Below are 23,856 nucleotides of genomic sequence, written 5' to 3' on the forward strand. Positions count from 1 at the left end.
TTCAGCAGAAGGTGGCATTACACTCTCCCCCTAAGTATCCCAAGCCTATTGCTTTAGAGGGTGCCTCCGAATCAGCGTTCCCTATCTTCCTTTCCACCCTAGCCAAGCCTCTTACTCTTTGGGCACTTTCCCATACCTCTGTGCCAGTGCAAAAGAGCCCTGTTCTACTCCATTGATACATGATACACGGCCTGCTTAGGCCATCAGCAAGGGAAACAGAGAGGACAAAGCCGAAACAGAGCAATTCTAGAGGGGAAAAAAAACAAGGATTTAATGGAATGAATAGAGAAGCTCCCAAAGTCCACACAGGAGCAACACCTCTGACACTCTCCACTTCAGGATCAGTCTTTCCTTTCTGCCCACTGGAAGCCCAGGGACACTCAGGATCAGCAGTACTTGATTTAGAATGTTCTCCAAGGAGAGGATTAAGGTGCATTGCTAACTCCACAACCCATGAAGGCCATCTCCATGGTAGCCTTTTCGTCATCTCTTCAAATCTTCCAAGGACGGGAGCTCAGCTCAAAAATCCCTCTCTCCTTGGTGAGTGAAGAATCCTTGTGTTATCCAACAGGTGGTAAAGGCTGTATAAAAGCCATCCTGGAGTGGGGGAGGGAGAGCCACACTGGTCCTAGCAGTGAGATTCAAGCTCTGTCAGCGTTAGGAGGCCAGCTCTGGTGGAAGGAAGAGGTTGTCCCGTGCCCGGCCTGGAAGGCAAATCCTCAAGTGGGCAAGTGAGTTGATGGAGTCTCTGGAAGACAAATGCAGGTACTGAACATCTCCTTGCAAGCACAAAAGGCAATCTGGGCCCTCCCCTCCTAGTCACTGCTATCACACAGTCAGGCAGACAGGGCTGCAAGTCCTCTCCCTAAAAGCAAGGGCATCCTGAAGTAGAGGCATCCATCACTTCAGCATCTGAGAACACACAGACCTTTGAACTAATTACTACAGCCCCATGAGCACTGAGCACATGGGACATCTGAGACACAGTGGGAAAGCTTGTTCGCCCATTCATTCCTGGCCACAACTAGAAAGCAGCTCAAGTGAAGGTCAGTAAGCCCTCAAATTTGAGTCAAGGGCAACCTCCAAACTGAGTTGGAGCAGTGGATATCATCTCTGTGCTCACCATTTAAGGAGCTGATTCCTGATGGTGCATGCAAGACGCAGAAGCAATAGCCAAGTAGCACCAAGAGGCAACAGGAGACTCTGAGCAGCCCTCCAGTCAGAACTCAATAAAGCCAACAGTTTGTTATAGCAATGGATTCTCAATTAATTGAGTCAATTAAATCTAAGTCTCCCTAATAATTAACCTACAGCACACAAACAACCTCCCTTCAGGATTGGACTTTGACACGTGCCTTCAGCCCAGAGCACTAGCCTCACCTCTTTGAGGGAGCCTTTGATGGTGGAGAGTTTGTAGATGATCCAAAGCGGGATGCACACCATGGAGGAGAGGGCCAGCAGCCATCCCAGGGTGTCTCCCCACCACGGGTACACATACTTCTTGTTGTAGGTCAGCGGGGTGTATTTGATCAGAGAAAACAGGAAAGTTGCCTGGCCGGGGGGTGAAGTCAAGGGAAAAAGAGCAAGAGAATAAGCACCATTAACCAAAATAGGTTCTTCCTCGCAACTCTGCACCTCCGCATAGAGTTTCACTGCACTAAAGAGCTCCCTAGAATATTAGGGGAGACACAAGCCAGTTTTGCTGCTATGAGCCCCGTGCTTAGCACGGGGCATGGAAGCAAGCTGCTCAGCCAAGCAGTAGACTGAGTTGGTCCCCATCGCTTTGCCCCATGCCATGGTCCAAAGGTCACAGGCATACACAGAGCAACAGGCTCCCAAAGCTCAGACCATATACGCCTCTCTACATACAGAGGCATCTCTCATGTTTGTGCATATTTATGTATGAATGCATGTGTCTACACCTCAGAGGTACCCAGCTCTACCCAGCCCCATACCCGCAGGTTCTCACCACGCACACAGCAGGTGTGATGAAAAGCCAGCAGTATTTGATGACTGGCCACGGCCGGTACCCAATCATGTCTTCAATGTTACCGTAGAAACGCTCAGCACCTGCAGAAGAGGGGAGGTATGCCTCATCACTACCAAGCAAAAAGGGCAATAGGGTCTGTGCCTCCTGGGGAGGACCCCTGTGTAAGCAGGGGTCCCATTTGACAACTGGTCAGGAGCTCCCCAAAAGACTTGCAGTAACCTTAGGACAGCTGGCAGCCCTGTTGGGGACCTCACTGGGGATGTGGACAGCTTCAGTCTGCATCTTGGAATAACATTCAAACACCTAGAAGAGGACAGTAGGTCACCATGGCCAGCCCCTTAGCAAGCACCACCAAACTAGGACCTGAAGCCAAGCAGATTCCCCAGGGAAGGAAGACCCCCAGCAGGTGAGTCCACAGGCACCAAAACAAGGTTCAACAGGCTGTCTTGCACTGCAAAGCAATGGCCAAGAGCAGCTATGGGCTAGCATTTTGAGCTTGAATCAAGCAAGAGCATGAGACACCAGGGCTGGGGACCCCCTGCACTGGTTCATACTCACCATAGACCCAGGCGATGCAGAGGGTCTCGAAGATGGCCACAAAGAGCAGGCACATGCCACTGGCAGCGTAGTAATCAAAGAGCTGGAAGACGTACATCCCACCCTGGGAAAGGCCAATCAGGGAGCAAGGCAAGGTGGGTAGGAAGAGAAGGGAAAGGAATGAGGGACAGGCAAAGAGCTCCAGCCAGAGCAGGAATCAAACTGAACATTTTCCCCTGAGCTGGGGGCACTTTATTTCTCTCTGGGAAACAGCAAAGGCCATATCCCTTGTGCTTACACCCGCAGCATCCCCAGAAACCTCCCTGCTCTCCAGAGTCTCTCCCTCTTCATTCCAGGGCAGGGCAGGAGAGAGGAGGTCACCATCAGAAATCGTGGGGCTATTTCAGGACAGGATATATAAAAAAAATCACATCTTGTAAGTGAGGGTGGAGGAGATGCCCACAAGAGACATGATGCACCTGATTAAATTCAGCCTTCTGATTTGCACAGGGAAATAGATGTGCGTGCAATTTTGCAAGCACCTATTGCTCTGAGCTCACAGGCTAGCGACTGGGTGTTTCACTGCCCAGTTCTGCAAGCCAGTCTACAAAACAGGCTCATAATTAAGCCAGACATAAAGCTGCAGATGCAACATCAAAGGCTACTTTTACAACATCAGGTCCAAATGGAAAGAGAAGATGGAAATAGTTTTTTCCTATTTCCATCATAGCAGCATCAACCCCATCACTTCGAGGAGAAGTCAAAGATTTTAAATGAAAACAGTTTTAACTCCAGGTAATGAATCACACTTCGTAAAGAGGGTATTGCACAGGAAACCAGTGTAATGGACACTCAGATCCATCAAGTTTCCTGATCTCAGCTTTCATGCAGCTCCATCCAGTAGGAAAGAGAAGGACAGAGGTGTTCACCCAACCATGCAACAGGCTACAGCTGCAAAGCTTTAGCCATCTGAAAAGACAAATCTCAACCACAACATCATCTGCCTGGAGCTCTAATTATCGTTCTAGGCAGGAGAGGTGTCAGGTTGTTTTAGCACATGTAAATAGCACAGGGGGTCAGGAATGAAAGGGAAATTTTCAAATGCCATCTGGAAAGGGAAGGATTTGTGTTGGCACAGCTCAGAGCTACAACACAATATCCACTTTTCCAAAATACACCCTGGGCTCTTTAATGCCATGTAGTGGTCAGACGCTTGCGTGGCCCAAACCTCACCCAGCAGCAAAGAGCCACCAGCAGGATGGGTTGCATCATGCTCTTGGGGCAATGGGAGAGGAGAGGACTGCCACCTCCCAGGATGTCCAGGTCCACTGCTCACAGCCTCCCTGGCCCTCTCCCATCAGACACCATGCAGTTGGACAAGCCAGCTGGATCACCAGCTAGCCCACCTCCCCCAGACCCCAGCCCATCCAGTCACTGTTCACTGGTGGGGGGATTCACACCCAGTGAGGACCCCACAGATGCTTGGAGCGGGGGGGTGCAGACTCCTCACTTCTCCCCCATCCCAAAATACCTCTGTGAGCATCACCAGTCCAACCAGATAGGAGAGGACGGACACCAGCAAGATGAGGGTTTCTCGGCGGTTCTTCTTGCGGAAGATGCTGGGGTACATGTCGACAAGAGCAGTGACGAGGCTCTCCACGCAGACAAACTGCAACAAGCAGGGTCACCACCTCTGTCAACCCCACTCTCTGGGCTAACGCACCCAGCTTCAGTCCTGCCTGCCGCTCTCAGGGCAGGCTCCCCTCAGCCAGAAGGAACCATCAAAACTGATCTCAGCCAGAACCACTGGTGCTGTCTGTACTTCAGGCCATGCCCAAAGAGCATGACCAGACCGGGAAACTGCCACCTAGAAACTATCTTAAGCCCTGCAATTCCCGCTGCTGCCTCATGGAGCACAGTGCACTGCACAGGGCTGATTGCTTGTGTGGAGATGAGTCCTCATAACTGGCTCAGTGCAGGGCCACATTGAGGTAGTTACACTGCTTCCAGAACCTCAGTTATTGCCTCTGCACATCTAGAAGTGGCCTCACCTCTTACCAAGTGGCTGAAACCCTCCAAGCCTCATGCCTCCCCCTTCAGCCTCTGCCCACTGATCCTCCATAGCTGCTTGGGCCAGCACTGTGTTCTCAGCAGGGAAAGTTGCTGCCCAGGATCTGGTTTCCCACACTCCCCTGTATCTTCTCCATCAGTTAAGCTGAATCCATTTGCATCAAGCTTGAAGAGGAGATGCTTTTTGTCCTGCAGAAAATCCCCCTGTGCCTTTACCTGGCTGTCCAGTCCCAGCAAAACAACCATCAGGAAGAAGAAGCAGGCCCAGAGCGGGGAGAAGGGCAGCATGACGACAGCCCGAGGGTAGGCGATGAATGCCAGGCCAGGCCCTGAGAGGAGAAGGGCATTTAAAGCAGGCAGCGGACAGCAGATCTGGCAGCTCCCGGATGCCTTGCACCCCAGCCCGGTGCTGAGGAAGCAGCATCACTGCCAGCACCAGCACAGCAGGACTGGCACGCAGCATGAGACCCGTGTGCCCCGAGCCACGTGGGGCAGCGCCCTGGTGCAAGGCACAGCCTATGCAGCCTTTTGCTCCAGTTATACCCAGCCGCTTCCAGAGCTGGAGGAAGAGCAGTGGGGCCAGCCGGGAGGAAGGGAAAGGAAGCACAGCAAGCAATGGCTGCACCACTACTGCGAGGCCTGGGAGCAGGAGCGAGCCTGAGTCCCAGCGAGCGCAGAGCAAGCCAGGACACACGTTTTGCAGGCCCATCACGCCACCAGCCAAGAGAGAAGCAGGTGCTATTCTTGTACACATCTCACAGCTGGCACTCCCTTTCCTCTCCTTCTCAGAGGCAAGGAGGAAGCTGCCCATGGGAAGGAGCCTGCAGCTGCAATGCCCATCGCCCCAGGGCAGGCCACCACGTGGAGCGCATCGCAGGGTACCCTGCAGCCATGCCCGCCCACCGTGGCCCTCACTCACCCGACTCGGCCACCTCGGCGATGGGCACACCCTGCTCCTCCGCCATGAAGCCCAGGATGGAGAAGATGGCAAAGCCAGCCACGAAGCTGGTGCCGCTGTTGAGGAAGCAGAGTGCCACGCAGTCCCTGGGGAGGAGAAGGGGCAACATCAGCGGGGCGCCAGGAGCAAGGCAAGACCTCAAGCTACAGGCGCCCATGAGGTAGACTGGTGACCCATTTAAATGTTTGATCTTTTTTTGCCCTCCCTCTCTTTCTCCTGGTTCGTCTGATATCCTGTGACAATAAGTACTAGAGATTATCTTTGGTCAAGAGTATTTTTTTTTCCTTAATAGATTTTCCAAATGTTATTAATTTTTGGCTGCCAGCACTACTAGATATCTCCAGGTTCTCACATTACGAGAAAAAGATAAATGGAGACATCCCATTTATTTTCTGTGATCTATCTTTTTTTTGCCACTGTTTCACTTCATTCTTATCCATCTATTCTATAAACTAAAAATCTCTTATCCATCTGATTCCTTTTCACACTCCAGTCTCCCTAGGCCTCTCAAGACTACAATCCTAGGGACAAAAACAAAATCTGCAGCTTTCTTCCAAGAGATTCTGAACCAAATTGAACACACACTTCCGGTAGTTAAAATAAAGGCCTACTCTGACTTCATTTAATGTGCTTTTCTGCATCAAGGTATCAAGTGTGGGGTGTTTTTTGGGGTTTTTTCGGGTTTTTTTTTTTTTTGGTTTCATGCTCCTCCCCACACATTAACTACATTTGTTCACTGTCCGCCACCATTTCTGGAGAGAGACTACAAAGCCCACAGACTGTGTGAATAGTTCAGATTATTTCTTCAAAAAACCCAACTCCTTCTTTGCCAGGACTGCACAGCACCTAACGTCTTTGCTCTACCTTTTCATTTTGTTGCTAAGGCAGGAGAGGCTGAGAGCGATCTCCAGAGCGGATCACCCTGCTAATGCAGGGCTCATGCTCTGCCAGGGTCAACAAATGCATTTGGAAGCCCACACCACAAACTCATTCTTCCAACTGCTAGAAACTACCTACTCTTCATCCAAATTATACCCTCAATCAGTTTATGCAAGCACCCATTTACCTCACATAGTTCCTCTTCCTTCCTGGTGTTTCTTTCTCTTTCCCCCAGATGAATTAATGAAAGTTTAAACCCTTCTAGGAGAGGCATGGGCTGGGAGGTGCTCTCAAGTTACCTGGGGTTTGGAAGGGGGTGTCATGATGTACAGTAACATGGGGAACAGTCAAACAGTGATCCTCAGATTTCCACCAGAAAGGGAATGCTCTGAGCCCAAATGATTCTCCTTACTGCCCTGAAGGAGGGCAAACAGTTCGAGCCATTTGGTGCCATCGCAGAGTACTGCCCCATAGACAAGGGTCCTTCCTCCCCACATCCCTTTTCTTCTCCAGATCACTGGTGGCTACATCTAGCCTGCAGCAGCTCAGTGGAGCACCACACTCTTATCCTGGTGTCCTGTCAAAAACTGGCCCTGTCTTCCTGCACAGACTGAGGCTGCAGAACATAGGACAGACTCGTTAGAACTGGCTCCATACCTAGGGAACAGGATGGACAGAGCTGTGACACTGTAACAATAAACAAATTCCCTAGCATGGCTGAATAGCAGAAAGGAATTTTGTGCAGACAGACATCTCTCTCCTTTCTATAACATCTCTCAGTTGAAGTTATGGAAACTACACAACACTGGTGCTAGGCAGCCCTTGTCATCATCTCCATGTTGCACATCCAGACTGGAGATACAGATGGTTAGTGCCCAAAGGCATGCAGCAGGTCAGAACGAGCTCTGTTATCACCTCCATTCCCACAGTTCTTTTTCTCAAAAAAAAAAGGGGTTTGGGAGAAAGAATATGAAAAGGTAGAGTGGATTCCACCCAGTTTCTGTTGGAGAAACAGGAGTAAATTTCTAAGGTAAAGAGAGATAGATAAAGATGCAAGGATCATGTAGCCTGGTTTGCTCAGACCCTCCACAGTAATAACAACAAATTAGAATTTAAAAGGCAGGGGAATCCAGGGCCAAGAGCAGGAAGACCAGCAAATGAATGGTGAGAAGAGAGGCAGGTAGTTTTATTGGGCTTTTTCACTTACACTGGCCTTTTGCCTCTGGAGATACAGCTCCAGATACTGGCTATATCTGCAGTGAAATGAGTGTACTTTCCCCTGACCACTTCAAATCAACAGCCCATTCCAATTTGGTAGCATGGTGCAAGATACTAGGTCTGAACTAACAGGAAGAATGATAAATTACAAGGTGAAAAGATTTCAGTCCAGGGCCATTAGCTCTTACAGCTCTGCTTCCTCGACAGTTACTCATACATGTTTTTAATAAGGGGAGATCAAGATAACAAAACTAGTGATGAAGGATCTCCGCTTACTGGCTGACAGCTGGGGTGGAAGAGGGAATTTATCACTCGTGATATGGCCAGAAAGTTCCTTGCATTCCCCTTGGGTATATTGCACAAAGAGCTGGATTGGGCAACATGGCAACAGGAAAAAAAATCAGATAAAACATCTGGAAAGAGTTTTCTTATGCCTTGAGTAGAAAAGGAAAACAAGGCACCTCAAATGGCCAGTTGCCACCAGCAGTTGACCAGACAATATGCACTGACGTTCAGGGAAGGGAAGGCTCTAGATTGTAGAGCTGTGTTCCAGTTACCTGTAGCAATTGTTATGGTATTTGTTGTAGCTGCCCAGAGCTGTCAGGCATCCCAGACATATTGCATATGAGAAGAAGATCTGAGTGCCTGCATCCATCCAGACCTGGAAGGGAGATGCAAACACAGGTAAGAAGAAGGGAAGGCCAGCACAGAGTGCAGGCAGTACACCAATGTGAAGAGGCAGAGACTTGGGTTCTGATGTAGCCAGCAGAAATGTCAGTGCTCAGGAATTCAGCAAATCCCAATATTTAGATAAGTCTTTGCTAGGACTAGATTAGATTACATAGTGCCAGTCAACAAAGTAGCATATGGTGGTAAGAGCGACACGCAAAGAAATGCACCGAGAACTTGGCAAAGCCACAGCATATATAAGTTTTCCTCATTATCTTATTCTTCCTTGATCAAATCTATAGCACTCTGTGACTCTCCAGAACCTCCCAGTAGCAACAGATACCAGATGCACTCATTCCATGGGAGGTGAAGGAGTCCTCTGCTAGCAGATGGGAGGTGGGTTATTTGTGTAGGCCTTTCCTCCCATCAGGTAGCAGAGCTCTTGATAGAGGCCTGTGACTCCAAAACCTGATTTTAAAAGTCCCAAAACTTGAAAACAGATTAACTAACTATGGAGGAGGAAAGTGTTAGAAATAAATGGAGTTTCTGGCAAAGGAAGGACAGCTCCTGAAAGAAAACACAAGAATTATGTTAGTCCCACGAGGCCCTTCTGAACTGCACTCTCACTGTCAAAATCATGTGGTAGTGCTCCGAGGTTGACATTTGTCAATGCCAAATTTGATCTGAAAGTCTAGCTCTGTGAAGTCACTGATGCAACCACAGCCATCGTCTTCTGCAGAGAACAGCAAAAGGAGGAATTATCAGTGAGGAAAGAAACAATGACAAAGATTATTAATTAAATCCTCTATTGCATAGCATCATTTTCGCTAAGGCTCCCCAGGGGATTTAAAACTGTGGATAAGACAATCATTCAACCAAAGATGACATGCAGCCACTTTCTAGAGATAAAAGGGAAGCTAGTCAGGAAAGAAAAGCATAAGAAAAATACTACTGGGAAGTTTTCAATGAGAAAAGAGTTTGCATCTGGCTAAGGCATCTCAGTTCATGCCGTTCTTCCCACAGGTAGTAGTAGAGGTGGGTACCATGATCCCACCTGAGGCAAATGGAAATCAGTGGAAAGCATCCCAGCAGTGTCTTACAGACTATGGTGTCTCTCAGCATTAATGCGATTTAATCACCATCACTGTTTTTTTCATTTTGGTGTGTGTGTGTTCTTCTTTCTAGGTTGATGGTCATTCTAAATAGATGTCAAATCTCTTGTTCAGCTCAAAATTTGGTTTTATCTCAAGGAACAGCTGCACAGAACAAAGCCTCTCCCCACCCACAGCTCCATTGTCAAGATCCAACAGTTCGATCTGTAGGGAAAGAAAGCAAAGTCCCCCCAAATTGTTATGACTAAATTTGGCAAAGTTCCTTTCATTGACTGTCCTGTGAGCAACCCAGTTGATGTTCAGACCCATCTTCTTTTCAGTCAATGGAAAGACTGATCACTACTACACATGGAATGAGATCAGACCTTTCATAGGTAAAATGGGAAGAAAGAGATGACGAGGTTGGCCTGGAACGGTTAATTCTGGGCACTGAGAAATTAAAAAAAAAATAGTTGACCTCACTACATTTTACTTTTTTTGCAGGACAGGAAGGGGAAGGGAGGTTTGGGGAGCAAGATGTTGGTCAATTTTTCCATTTTAAGAATATTGGAAAGGTCAAAGTCCTTTCGGAAGTGATTTCTAAAGAAGTACTGTGCTTGTAGAAAGAAAGGTTATAGCCTTCACTTCTTAGCTGCTTTTAGGGCAAAGCAGGTCTCAGAAGGACCAACTGACACCTTTGCATCAACAATTTAAACATCTTTTGATAGACCAAGGTTGAAAGTTTCATTAGGTTTGTGTTTTCTTTTGCTAATCATTTTTCGAGCTCTGTTTTTTTCCATGAAATTCTATCCTGAATCCCACCAACCCATGCTTTTTGGAGTCTTTTTATTTCAATTTGTTGAGATACCAAAATTTATGAAGTTAAACTGCCTGCCCACCTTTGCCATAACACTAGACCCTGTTGTACAGTTTCAAACAGATTTAACAGTGAGTAGAAACCTTAATGATATCAGTTACCTAAGGACTTTATGATATAGCCAGGAAACAGGCGAAAGACAGAAAATCAGCATTCCAGCTGAGACAAGAGCTACAGGGAGGAACAGTCAGCCATCATTAAATATCAGATAAATCACAGAAGTAAGAGACATGAGAAATATCCCAAGGGCAGGAAAATAACTGATGCTTTGCTAGACATGGTAGAAGCCAAATATCAAGACATAAGGCTTCATTAGCTCGATGGCTCATAAAGTGACTCGTTCCTATAGCCCAGCAATAATACACTTGACAGCATAGCATGTGGCCCACATCTCCAGTTCAGCTGCCTGCTTCTGCTCAACATACCACCTGTGGAGCAACTTCAGGTTGAGAGGGCAACTCAACCTAAAGGGATCTGTTGTGGGAACGCAGGACTTGTGTTAGCAGAGTTTCCCATTTAAAGTAAGGCAGCCTGCAGCTGAACCAGCACAAACAGAGCTAGAGAGCTCAGAGTGCTTACGGTCCCACTCTGTGAGCATGACTGAGAGCACCAGCTCAGGCTGCATGCATTTTTGTTTCCCATTTTAAAGAGCTACTAAATATCTTGGGTCAAAGATCATGCCATCATACTGTGTTTCCCAAAAAATCATTCCTGCTCCAAAACGCTCTTTTCTCTCTGTAACAGTGACTTAGGAGATTTTTTCCTTTCAATCCCCCCACAACTTTTCCTCCTGTGCTGTTGATCAAGAGCCTCTCATTTTTATTTCAATACTTTCACTCTGTGTAAAGGGGCCTGACAGCAGTAATGGGGGGCTTGGTTTGCCCTGCAGATCAGAGCAAGCTGCTGTCCTCTGGCCGCTGTTCCCCAAGAGACTGGTGCAGTTTATCCTGTTGTTCAGACTTCAGCATCACGCTGGCAGCCTGGGCATTTTGATTTGATAGTTGTCTGCAGTTTTCTAGGCCATCCAGTTTATTTAATTCATCATTCAATTTCCTTGAATGTGTTGTTTGCTCCAGTTTGTAATAACCTCCTACACTCTGTTTTTAAGCAAAGCTTTCAGACCTGAGCTGCAGTTATCCAAGATGGTTATGGGCTATAGAAGAATATTTTCCTCCCTGCACCCCGTTTAATTTTCTCAGCAATATTTACTTTATTACATGCACTGGAACTTAATAACCCCCTGTACCAAAACAGATCCTTTCCTTCAGAAGATCTCAAAGCATTTACAAATAATGTGAAAAACCTTTTGAGAGCAAAATGTTATTGAAACCCAAGATATGTCACATATGACTTGAGGGTGTTGTGCTAGGAAGCATCCCCATCGGCCAGCGGGGAAGACCCGGGTGAACGCTCTGCACAAGGTGCAAGTGTGCGCGCTCGGCACGTACGGAGCACCGAGCCGCAGCTGTCCACGCTGCGCCTCCGAGGACCTCAGCTGGGAAAGTGCCAGGTTGAATTTAGCCCAGGGAACCTCAGCTGACTCCTCAGCACCCGATATTTACCCATGTGAGGAAAGTGCTCCTTCAAACGCCGCCGCAAGAACACAGACACTGCCGCAGAGGAGGAGGAGGAGGAGGAAAGCCACCAAGGTAAACACAGCTGTTTGCCCCACGCATGGAGGAGCCACGCCAGCCCCGGGTCGCCCTGGCAGGAGCCAGCGGGTCCCTCCACGCCGGCCGCCCTCCAGGGCCCCGCGCTCACCCCCGGCCTCAGCGGTCTCCGGCCCAAGGAACAAACACACGGGCGCCCTCAGAGGCCGCCACGGCAGAGCAAGCGCCGGCAGGGCGTCAAGCTGGGAAGAAATAAAGATGAGGAACAAAATAATATTTAGCCGGCCTCCAGCCAGCCCCGCCACTTGCTGGGAAGCCTCAGAGCCTGCTGGCCTGGGGCAGCAGCAGCCCAGAGGGGGCCTGGGGACTCTGACCCCTACCCCGGGGTGGACATGGGGCTGTGTGTAACCAAGCGAGTCACGGCCCAGGGAGATGCAAGCGCCTCGTCGGCCTCCTGGGGCTGCGCATACAACACGGCCACCACAGCAAGGGCTGCTCCTGCGCAAGCCATGCGTCGAAAGGTGCATCACACCAGTGTGAAGAGGCTATTGTATTTCTTCTCTTCAGCACAAGCCCAAAGCGCCAGCCAGCACTTTCTGCACTGAGCTCATTAGTTCTCTCCCAGAACCTGTCCATTAAAAAAGTGTCTCATCTTGGTATAAAAGCTTCAAGTGATCAAGAGTCTGCCAGTGCCTGAGAAAAGTTGTTCTAATGACACATTTCCCACCCTTAAGTCTTATCTCTGATCTGAATTCCCCTCATTTCAGCTTCCCGCTACTGGATCACACTGCACATCTCCCTTTAATCACATCAGTAAATCCCCAGCATTATCTGCTGAAATAAGCAGTTGATAAAATTGCTAGAGTTATTGCAACGAGTGGAATGATCAAAAGAAGAAATGGTGAACATCCTTAAGATTCACTTGCTATTAAAACACGAGCTACAATACGAAAAAGTGTAGTAACCTTGAGGTGTACAGAAAATTTAATTGAGGAGGGAGGAAATATAATTCAAAATAAATTATCTGTTTTTTTTTAACCTGTACCTGTTTTAGAAAAATGAGAGTCTTTTTTTCTTTTTCTTTTTTTTTTTGGTCAGTAGCTGCCCTGGTATAGTCTAGCACTTATATATCAAATGCATTGTATTTAACATTTTAATTCTTAGCTTTTTGCAGAGGCGGGAAACAAAGGAGCAGGGATATTTAGGGAGATGGCCAGAAGATACTATTATCAATCAGCTAGTCTGAGCTCTTTCGTAAGGCAAATCACAGAGTTTCAAGGCTCTGTCCAAGGTCATTGAGCAGGTGAAAAGCAATGACTTCCACATACTAGTCTGATGCTCAGATACTTGATCATATCTCAGATGCACCTCCCTTGGTAGAATCTGCTAAATAATTCATCTCCTTTTTTCAAGTAGGTTTTCATATAGTTTTAACCACTTATCTTTTTGTCACCTTGTATATGGCTTGCCCTTCATTTAAACCTCCCTTTAAAACTCCTTATCATAAGACTTAGATTGGAGAGAATTCTTTTTATTTCTAGAATCCTCTCCAAGGCACTAAAGAGTCTTGCATTTTTCCAAGTAGCACTGGATTGTGGATAAACAATTACCACTCACTCTACTGTGAACACAAACCAATTATAAGCGACTTGGCCCCTGGTAGACTAGCAGGACTCATGCTGTCCTCAGACAGAGAGAGGGGGGCACAGTCGTGTACACACATCAGACCTGGGGCACTAACCCTTCCCTTCCCTTCGCTCTCATGGGACAACCATAAAGAAGTCAAGAGAAACCTCAAGCCCTGTTACCCTACTTGGTAGGACGGTTAAATCACACTGTAGGAAAGTGATGACTTCTACTGACTCCTGCTTTTCTCCTGTCAAAGAAGATCACTCATCAGAGAATGATGGATTTCTTGGACTGTCAGGTAGGGGAAAACAGTTTTTCCTCCCCAACTCAATGATAAGAGATCATCTTGCTCTGAAGGGCTATCTTGCACTTCCACCAACACATTAGTGTTTTTCAGACTGGAAATAAGCTGTGCTTCTAAAACCCAGGCTTTATTTCGGAAACTTTGCCAGTGCAGATCTATCAAGGACAGAACTAGTACCAGCAAAACCAAGCTATGACTAAAGGAGCTTAATTCATGTCCCTGAGAAACAGCTGAGAAGGAACTCAAGGTTCCTTACAAGAAAAAAAAAAAAAAAAAGGAAAGAGAGAAAGAAAAACACAGACTTTGAAACCACAAACTCATGTTTAGGTCCTCAGATTGAAAGTCATAGGTCCAAACGAATCCCATATGACCCATCAGGCGCTTGTACCTCACATCTGCAAGGATCCAACTCTCATTGCATCAGAGAGGGCAGATTCAGTCAGAGCCGTTCCTCCCTCAGCATTCGTGCTCCCATTTGCAAAACTAACCACCAAGGCGAGTCTGGGGATGGATCAGAAAGGGTTAATGGGGTTATGAAGGGTTTTGCTGGCCTATTTTCCAGGCAGGCACCCTTTAATCTCCTTTGGAAGCACCTTCACACAAAGGCTGGTACAGCAGCTCAGCTGGAGCCAGGATTTAACATGGAATAACTTGTCCTGAAGAGATTAAAAGTGGCAGTTGGGTACCAAACCTCCAGCCAAATGGGCAGGAATTTCTAACGAGGGAAAGAGAGGCAAGGAAGGCAGCAGGGTATTGGAGAAGGGAGCTGGCAGTATACAGTGTCACCTTCCTTCTCCTGGAAGGAGGTCCATTGCTGGGACGTTATGTTCACAGAAGGGAGAGAAGAGGAAGAGATAGAAGGAAGAAATCAGAAGAAAGACAATGAGAAGAAAAATAGAGAGCAAAGCAACCTGCATCCCTCCAAGTACAGCTCAAGCAGCTCAGCCGTTCAATCCCTCTTCCTCCTTACCTGGGGGTCTCTGAGGCGACTGAGGTCTGGATAAAGGTAAAACAGGATTCCTTGGGATGCCCCCGGCAGGGAGACTCCCCTGATGAGCAGAACTATCAGCATGAGGTATGGGAATGTGGCCGTGAAATACACCACCTGGGAGAAGGAAAAAGCGAGCATGTGTGAGCAAACAGAGGGGCCAGAGGCCAGAGTGCCAGCAGGGAGCAGAGCACCATTCCCAGGAGGAAGTGAGAAGAGGGCCTAAAGGAGATGGAAGTCGGGCAGTGGCAGGGAACTGACTGGGCTGCCTTGTTCATCTTCCTTTAGTCTCTCGTAGGCAGAAACTCCCTTTTGCATGCACCCAGGAAAATGATAACACGTTCGGGACAGGAAAATTTTTTTTAGTCCTAGTAGAAATTTCAGACCACAAGCCAGGCTCAAGTCAGAGAATTGATCAGGGTAACATCTATTTGCACCAGCTAACAATCTGCCATCTGTATCCATCTGCAAGTCCTTACCCCAAGCAGAGGCCTAAATCACACATCTAACAAGTCTTCACTCTTGGAAAGAGTGAAGGAGCACACAAATAAGTGATAGACCCTGAAACATTACTGCTATCAAAGGACCACTAGAGACAATACTGATGTGCCCCCATTCAGGACTGACAACTGGCTTATGCCTACAACTCTGCACTTGAATGACTCACAGATACTGTCTGGCTGACCCATGCTTACCTGACTACCCTACAAAGGAGTTTAATGGAGAGTAGGGCAGCCCATCTCAGGCTTGCTACAAAGGACTCAGACTCAAACACAGCTTTTAGCCTGCATCCTCTTGCTTTTTACTCCATTGGCCCCATGGATAACACAGACTTACTTCGGATATGTTTGAAATCCCTTGCTCTAGCAAAGTAGTTGCATTCCTTTGAGGAATGCTGTGGGCTGGTATCAGCTAATCCTTGCAAGGATTCCACGTCTGGTAAATATAACCTTCAATTTGGGGATTACTGGGGTTCTTTCAGGACTGTTCTGACTAATTGCCATACCCTTCCACAACAACAGCACACTGTTGTTGATGTTTCCCGTAAAAAGAAAACAATACCCAAGGGCTGATGCAGTCTCCTCAGCAATTCACTAATCCTGAATTCACTGTCATTAATCCTTTCGTGTTGCTCCTGTACCTTCAAGACTTATTGACCACCTTGAAAACAGTTGTTCAGTTCGTTGGATAGTGCTAGGGCAAAGAAAAAAAAATGTCAATGTGCCTTCAGGTTTTTCCTGTGTCGATGTGCTTAGTGAGGATTTGCATCAGAACTCCTCAATGCTACCTCACAGCTCTTTTCTCAGCTTTAGAAGTTACACACCAAAGAGCTAAATCTCGTCTCTGGGGCAACTACAATACCTAATAATGTGAAATGATCTATTTCTAATCTTTGTCTAATTATCCAGAATGACTCATTTCAGAATCCACAGCCCACAGCAGTGGTCACAGATTCTGTCACACCTACAGTACTTTCCTCATTAGAAAAGGTACTATCAACAATGAGTGCATGATCTCTCTGGACAATATGGTCACCTCTCTGCCTCCAGAGAATTCTTTTGATTTAAATAGTGATTCAAAAGGAGGTTCATTGTGGATTGATCCTTGTCTGCTCTGCCTGAACAAAGCAACATCCAAAGCACCTCACATTGGAACGGAATTCCTGACCCACAACCTCTCTGGGTAAGCTGTTCCAGTGCTCTGTTATTCTCACAGTAAAAAAGTTCTTCAAAGATTTCCTCACAGGCAGAACTGGGAGGAGTAGCTGATAGCCCAGAGGGCTGCGCTGCCATCCAGAGGGACCTGAACAGACTGGACAACTGGGTGGTGAAAAAACCTCATGCAATTCAACGAGGCCAAGTGCAAGGTCCTACACCTGGGAAGGAATAACCCCAGACACCAGTACAGGCTGGGGACTGACCTTCTGGAGAGCAGCTCTGCAGAGAGGGACCTGGGTGTCATGGTGGACGACAAGTTGACCATGAGGCAGCAGTGTGCCCTTGTGGCCAAGAAGGCCAATGGGATCCTGGGGTGCATTAAGAAGAGCGTCTCCAGGAGGTCGAGGGAGGGGATCCTGCCCCTCTACTCAGCCCTGGTGAGGCCACATCTGGAGTATTGTGTCCAGTTCTGGGCCCCACAGTACAAGAGGGATGTGGAACTGCTGGAGAGAGTCTAGCGCAGGGCTACAAGGATGATCAGGGGCCTGGAACATCTGCCCTACGAGGAGAGGCTGAGAGAGCTGGGCCTGTTCAGCCTGGAGAAAAGAAGGCTGAGAGGGGACTTGATCAGTGTCTATAAGTACCTCAAGGGAGGCAGTGAGGAGGATGGTGCTGGTCTCTTTTCAGCGGTGGCCACCGACAGAACTAGAGGTAATGGCCACAAATCGAAGCACTAAAAGTTCCATAGGAACTTAAGGAAAAATTTCTTGACAGTGAGGGTGACAGAGCACTGGAACAGGCTGCCCAGAGAGGTTGTGGAGTCTCCTTCTCTGGAGATCTTCCAAACCCGCTTGGACGCAGTCCTGTGCCCCGTGCTCTAGGTGACCCTGCGTGTGCAGGGTGGGGGACTGGATGACCTCTGGAGGTCCCTTCCAACCTTAAGCATTCTGTGATTCTATGATTCTATGAGCTTCCTGTGCTTCAGTTTGTGGCCATTTCCTTGTCATTGCCATTGCCTCTTGTCCAGCTTCCATTGCCTGGTCACCTTTGAAAAGAGTCTGGCCCCATTCTCTTGATACCCTCCCTTACAGTATTTATACACATTGATAAGATCTCCTCTCAGTCTTCTCTTCTTTAAGCTAAATAGGTCCAGCTCTCTTGGCCTTTCTTCATATGAAAGATGTTCCAGTCAGTCCAGTCCAGTGGACACTGGACTACCGGAGGAGAATTTTCTCTAGTAGTTCCACGTCTCTCTTGCACTGGGGACCCAGAACTGGACACAGGACTCCAGATGTGGCCCCACCAGACCTAAGTAGAGGGGAAGGATCACCTCCCTCGACCTGCTGTCAGTGCTCTTCCTAATGCACATCAAGATACCATTGGCCTTCTCATCCACAATGGCCCATTGCTGGCCCATTGTCAGTCTGTAGGCCACCAGGATGCTCAGGTCCTTCTCTGCACAGCTGCTCTCTAGTAGGTCAATCCCCAGCCTGTACTGGTACATGAGGTTATTCCTCCCTAGAGGAATATGCTTTTTTGGTGATTCAATTTTATCATACAGGAGAATAGAAGTATATGCAAGATGTTCTATCTTTGAAAATGAAAGCACTATATTATCATCTATGTCTTCAGCGCCAAGTTCTTTATGCACTTCATGTGACCAGAGTTATGTATCACGGCTCTCTCAGGTAATACTACAGAAGCAGGTGAAAAATGCCTACTTGCTAACACTCATGATCACCTGAGATGTCTATAACAGAAGCTCCATCCCTGTGAACCAGTATCCTGGACACCAGAGGAACCCAAGGATGGTGTTCTTCCACGCTGGCAAACATCATCATTCACTTCTCTTCCAAAAGTTTCAAGAAGGCTCCAACTTACAGCTTTTCTGTGCTAGTTTTCACTAGTTTAACAATCATCTCTGTACTTACGACACAAACAAATTCTTCTTTCAGAAAATTGCGGAATGTAAGTCTTACCTTTCTCAGTTCATGAAAGAATATAAGATAAAAAAACTTTAAAAAATCCTATTGCCTCGGAACCTAAGTGCATATTCTTTCAGCATGACAGGTTTCAATTTCTCAGCTGGATCTCTAAATAACAAGAGTCTTAGAAATTCACAACACAGACTAGTATTTCTGTGGCATACAATTTGGATTCAGATCTTGGTAATCTCATGTGTGCTTTACACCTTGGAAGAACTAGTGTGCTAAGCTTTTCAGTCAACAGTCACTCACATCACTTCCTAAATTTGCAGAATGTTTTCTTGGGTTAAGAGTGCCAAACTTCTATCTAACAATATGAACATCTGGATCCAGTGACATATTACTCAATGATTGGCTTAAACCCAATCTTTTTATTTTGGGGGCATTGTTAGCACTAACTACATCACTAGGAACCTTGCCGGGATCAGTATGATCATTCTGTCACATGCTGGTCAATAACATCCAGGGTTTTATTTGAAGCTGATCCACATGCCTCAGCAAAGTGATTCCATCTGTGACAACGTTCTGCATCTGTGTGTACTCCTTGGGGATGGACAGTCCCTGTGTCAGAGGATGCAAACTGCTGCTGCTGCTCTGAGTAGGGTGATTTCGATTTGTTCTTTTTGCCAATCCATATGTAAACACCCAGGATTGAGTTACCCCTTGGCAAATGAGTTGAAACCCCCAGAGCCGTCATTTTAGCTGGTATCCCTGGAGCCATCATTTTTGTCAAATACATAAAGGGATGATAAATTTATGGATTTCCCTCAAACACAGTTTCTTTACTGAAACAAGATCCCTCTTTTCATGGAAAAAAGATTTCCACTTCACTAGTCATTTTTGTTAAAAGCACTTGCATTTGACATAGACTTTATATTTAAAATACACTGGGTTTGTTCTCTGCATTTCACACACTTTACTATGTCTTAGCCTCGTATTTGCTGCTATTATACTGCCTCTGTTTTCTTTTACTAGGCCACCACAGCAAGTAGTTGTTCTTTTCTTCTAATTTTACTCCATGGAAACCAGAAAACATCAACTCTGCAAGCTGCTTGATTTCCCCTTTGTGTTTCATAATCCTAGACCATTCTGGGAGCAGGAGAAACTGCTAACATCCATACCATCACTTGATAGATACAGATGCAGCTAAAATTTACACCCCAACAAGCATGGTGTTTTGACCAAAGCGTGCTGAGAGGGCCACATTTCAATAACATTCTAAACCTTTTCATTTCCATCTGTTCTTGCTGACTCCAGACACAGCTGGTTGGGAATGGGTCAAAAGGTGGTAAAAGAAACTAAGTAATGTGTTCAGTGCAAATGATAGTGGCGCACTCCGTAACGGAGGAAGAAGACAGGGATGGGACAGGACAGGATGGCAACAGACAGTCACACAGACCTCTCCCAAAAGCATTTACAGAAAAATCTCTGTGGTGACAAGTGTGGGACAAAAACAAAAAGGAAAGGGAACAGGAAAGGGAAAAGAGGAAACAGAAAAGAGGGAACAGAGAAGAAGAAAAGGAAAAGAGAAATGAAAAAAAAAAATCTTTATTATTGGGGAACATGAGGAGCTGTAAGAAGAGGCTTCACTGGGAGCCGGTCTCATTGGGACCAGCTGCAAGAAATAGGAAGATCTCCATCCTCACCTTGGAAGGCTGCAATCTGAAAAGCCTCTCACTTCTATCCCAACTCCTCCAACATTTCCTACGCAGAACCCAGAGCCTGGTGTCATTCCCTCTGACAGCTGAGTCCTGCAGGGTCCTGAGCTCTGCCAGCTCAGAAAGGCATTTCCAGGGGACCCTCAGGGTCCCTCTGAATATACAAAAGTTGAGTGGGTTGAGTGCTCCAGTTCTGATTGAAGGAAAATGCCTGAATTGAGCCAAGCACTCACCTTCCCTGTGGACTTGACCCCTTTCCAGATGCAGAAGTAGCAGATGATCCATGCGAGCAGCAGACACAGAGCCAGCTCCCAGCGCAGGCTGCCCAGGTGCTGGATGCCATCGGAAATCTTTAGCACTCTCCTCCTGCATTGGGAGGACACAAAATAGTACTTGAGTGACACTGGTGTTGGCCACTAGTGTCCTCAACCCTGCATTGACTCTCACCACATTTCCACAATGCTTGACCATTTTGGAGAGAGGTAATATCCTAAAGACACAGGCAGCTCTGGGCTGCAAACCACAGAGCAGTAGTCCTCAGTTGCTCTTCTCTTAGACAAATGTACTACTAGCCTGGGGGATCATGTATGGGACACCTGCTTCTACACTTGCTCCCGTGCAGGCCTGTTTGGCGGAGGTATTTCTTCTCTCACTCTTTGTCTGCGTTGCCCTGTTTGGGTTAAGAACTCTTCAAGAGCATACAGCACCTTGTGCAAACAAGTAAACACAGGCTCTGTGTGAGCCTTCTCTCGCACACATAACGAAGTCCACCTACACCTTTCTTACATGCTTCAAACAAGTGGAGGATACATTTCATTTAGGAGACAGAAGAGATCAGGCTGACAGAAGAAGTCAGGCTCACCAACCCCATTCTTCATAGCCACCTTCTGTTGTCTTTAGGAGCGGATACGTATGTGACTTCAGGCCCCAGAACAGCTGATCCGCCCATACTGTGACAAAGGCCAGGATAAGCCCACAGTAATCAGCATGGCACTGACAGAAGAAACAGCTTTGGGGATCCTCTTTCAGACACTGTGGAGATAAGATCCCTAACTAGATGGAGCTTGATTCAGTCCAGTCTTCATGGTCTCACTCTGAGCTTTCAGCAGCTTTCTATGCTTCGGTTGTGTCAAATCTTCCTCACAACTTCGGGAAACATGGACTCTCCCCTCTTCTGTGTCTCCTGCCTCACATGGATAGACGTGGGTATGAAACACCATGGCGCAATCCCAAAACTCAAAGATAGGCCAAGAGGGAGATGGGCCAAGAGGGCCAGGCACTACTCTGCAGCCCCAGCAGCAAAGCACAGAGCATGATCACAAGCCAATCCTGCTGCACTCTACAGCAATTATTACAATTTAAAAGTAGCACTGCTGGAGATATACAGCCTCCTTTCCCACCTTGCAGCCTAGTGAGAGTATGAGAGTGAGAGAAATCAAGAGAATGGGAGTTTAGAGGAAATCACTCTGCCCTTGCAGATATCTTTTGTAGTATTGCAGTTTCCCTGCATCTATGGACATGGACCCTGAAACAAGTAGGAAGCAGGTGCTAACAGAGCATGACTAACCAAGCACTGGGCTGCAGCCAGAAGAGGCCTCACGAGAAAACCATCACCCTGCTGGCAGGTCAGCACCTCCCCAGGAAGCTGCTGCCTCCCTGTGCCGCTGCGCACAGAGGCCAGAAACAGATGTTGCATAGAAAGCTGTGGAAATTTCCAGTCCTATGTGCTGATTCCCCAATAATATTAGAGGGCCGTTCAAAGTGCTGAAACATCTACTTTTCTATCAGTCAGTCTTTGGAAGGTCAGCCTGAGAGAGCCCAGCATTTCCTCCCATGCGAGCAGCTTTCTGAGGGAGAACACAGGCTCAGGAACACAAGGAAGATAAAGAAAGCACAAAAAAAAAAAAAAAAAAAAAAAAAAAACTTGGGGGTGGAATGTAGAAGAGGAAAATCTATGCTATAAGCTTATTAGCAAGCAGCAACATATTTACCCAGAACCTTCTACTCTAATGATCCCTCTCTGTTCACACATAGACATTAAAAAAAAAAAAAAAAAACTGAAACAGGGATACGTCAAAAGTACTAGGTGTTCTGACAGCACGCAGAGTGCTGTTGAGGACAGAAAGGGCAGGGCGCTCCATCAGCCTAAACGCACAAGGGAATTCATGGTGGCAGCAGGGAGATTTCTTGCACAGTCTGTCACTCCTCGGGACTCCGTACTTAACTGTGCCCATTCTCCTAGGGAGCACTTAGGGTCATCAGAGATCACAAGTCATTAGACCCATTCCTTCATGCCAGAAATAAAGTGACTTTGTACCTCAGTGTGACTAAGACACATGCACTATCACAAATGAGGGAACAAATTTCACTGAGGTAACCTGAGCCAGCAGTGTCAGGATAGCTTGCATATTAATCACTAACATAAAAACATCACCTTCTTTTCTATTTTTAATGTAAAGACCATCCCACATACAAACATCACCATCCGCCAGGATATAACCTCCCGGGAACATGCTGGCATCACACACTAGCAGATTCAAAAGCAAAGAGATCACCTACTGCATCATCAGCATTGGTCCCAGAACACAACATGTTTTTAAAGGTCCACACTCCAGCAACTGAACATGTTAAAACTTGTGAAAACTTGAGGACAAAAACCCATTGAAGAGCTGCTGCTTTGTGGATCACTGCAGATCTTGCCCCCATTCCCAGCTGTAGTGTTGGCTGTGCCCTGAGTATATCTTCACTGGATGCAGCCACCAGGCAGATCAAGGTCCGGAACAAACATAACTGATAATCCAGCAGATATACAATCCACAGCCCAATCCAATCCATAAACCCTATACAATTCACAGTCCAATCCAATCCATAAACCTGACCCAAGGTTTCAGGAGGATTTAGAAGCAGCACATGCAGTCTAATCGCATATGTTGCAAGAGGAAACAATTGTATAAGGAAGGTTATGGGTCACAATGGAGAAGATGTGAGGAGGCAGAAAGAGAAACAAGTGGAGAAGGTTAAGTGCAGTGGCAGAAAAGGAAGACAGAAGTAACAGAAAGAAGTACAGAAAACAACACGAAGAACCAGAGAAGCCAGAGCAACAGTGAGGTTCAATCACAAATACAGGGTCACCTGGCCACCACTGTTGGTGGTGAGGCTGAGGAGTCTGAAATACAGCATAAGAGAAAGACAAAGTCATACTTCTCTCTCAGGCAGACCAGCCTGCCAGACAGCTCCAGACAAGCATCACCAGGCTCTGCAAGATTACCCTTGTCTGGTGATGCTGTCAGCACTCTGCACATCCGCCTTAATGCTGGCCTGCCCGGCTTGCCATGTTGTGGCTTATTCTAACAAGGACAAATTATTAGGAAGCGATGCTGTGAGATTCATTCATTGCCCAGGGAATGTATTTCTCACATGAGGAGGGGAAGATAGGCCTTTGGTTTACTTACTCCCAGAACTCAATGACAGGCGAAGTGGCATTTTCATTCGTCACGTTTAGAGTGGAGTTCACCTTCTGGAATTCCATGCAGGTCCCTGCAGAGGAGGCCCAAGAAGAGGGGGAAGTTAAATAGCAAAGAATGGAATACCAGAAGATCTGCAAAAATACTGCCTTTCCATCTTTAATGTCAATTCTCAGCAAGATTTTCTACAGTCACATGGATGTGTGAAAGGAGTGCCCTCCAAGGTGAGGCTGGCAAGACACTTAGGACAACTAAGCAGACTGTGTTTCAT

General features: G+C 47.0%; 1 protein-coding gene across 1 annotated transcript in view; it reads right to left on the bottom strand.

Moving 5' to 3' along the window:
* Window positions 1-252: 252 nt before the first annotated feature.
* LOC104564538 (sodium- and chloride-dependent GABA transporter 2) overlaps window positions 253-23,856 on the bottom strand; it is a 34,711-nt gene continuing 11,107 nt past the window's right edge. The window contains exons 5-15 of the mRNA XM_088521546.1: window positions 23,574-23,658; window positions 20,355-20,487; window positions 14,803-14,937; window positions 8,210-8,313; window positions 5,517-5,641; window positions 4,814-4,926; window positions 4,059-4,196; window positions 2,549-2,651; window positions 1,970-2,070; window positions 1,381-1,551; window positions 253-748 (exon numbers count right to left, since the gene is read on the bottom strand). Coding sequence (XP_088377672.1) covers window positions 629-748; window positions 1,381-1,551; window positions 1,970-2,070; window positions 2,549-2,651; window positions 4,059-4,196; window positions 4,814-4,926; window positions 5,517-5,641; window positions 8,210-8,313; window positions 14,803-14,937; window positions 20,355-20,487; window positions 23,574-23,658 — 1,328 coding nt within the window. The 3' untranslated portion in view covers window positions 253-628. The remainder of the gene's footprint in view (window positions 749-1,380; window positions 1,552-1,969; window positions 2,071-2,548; window positions 2,652-4,058; window positions 4,197-4,813; window positions 4,927-5,516; window positions 5,642-8,209; window positions 8,314-14,802; window positions 14,938-20,354; window positions 20,488-23,573; window positions 23,659-23,856) is intronic.

Source organism: Tinamus guttatus, unplaced genomic scaffold (genome assembly GCF_059628265.1).
Source record: "Tinamus guttatus ecotype Peru unplaced genomic scaffold, ASM5962826v1 Tinamus_guttatus_pri_ptg000125l, whole genome shotgun sequence".
Taxonomy (NCBI): Eukaryota; Metazoa; Chordata; class Aves; order Tinamiformes; family Tinamidae; genus Tinamus; species Tinamus guttatus.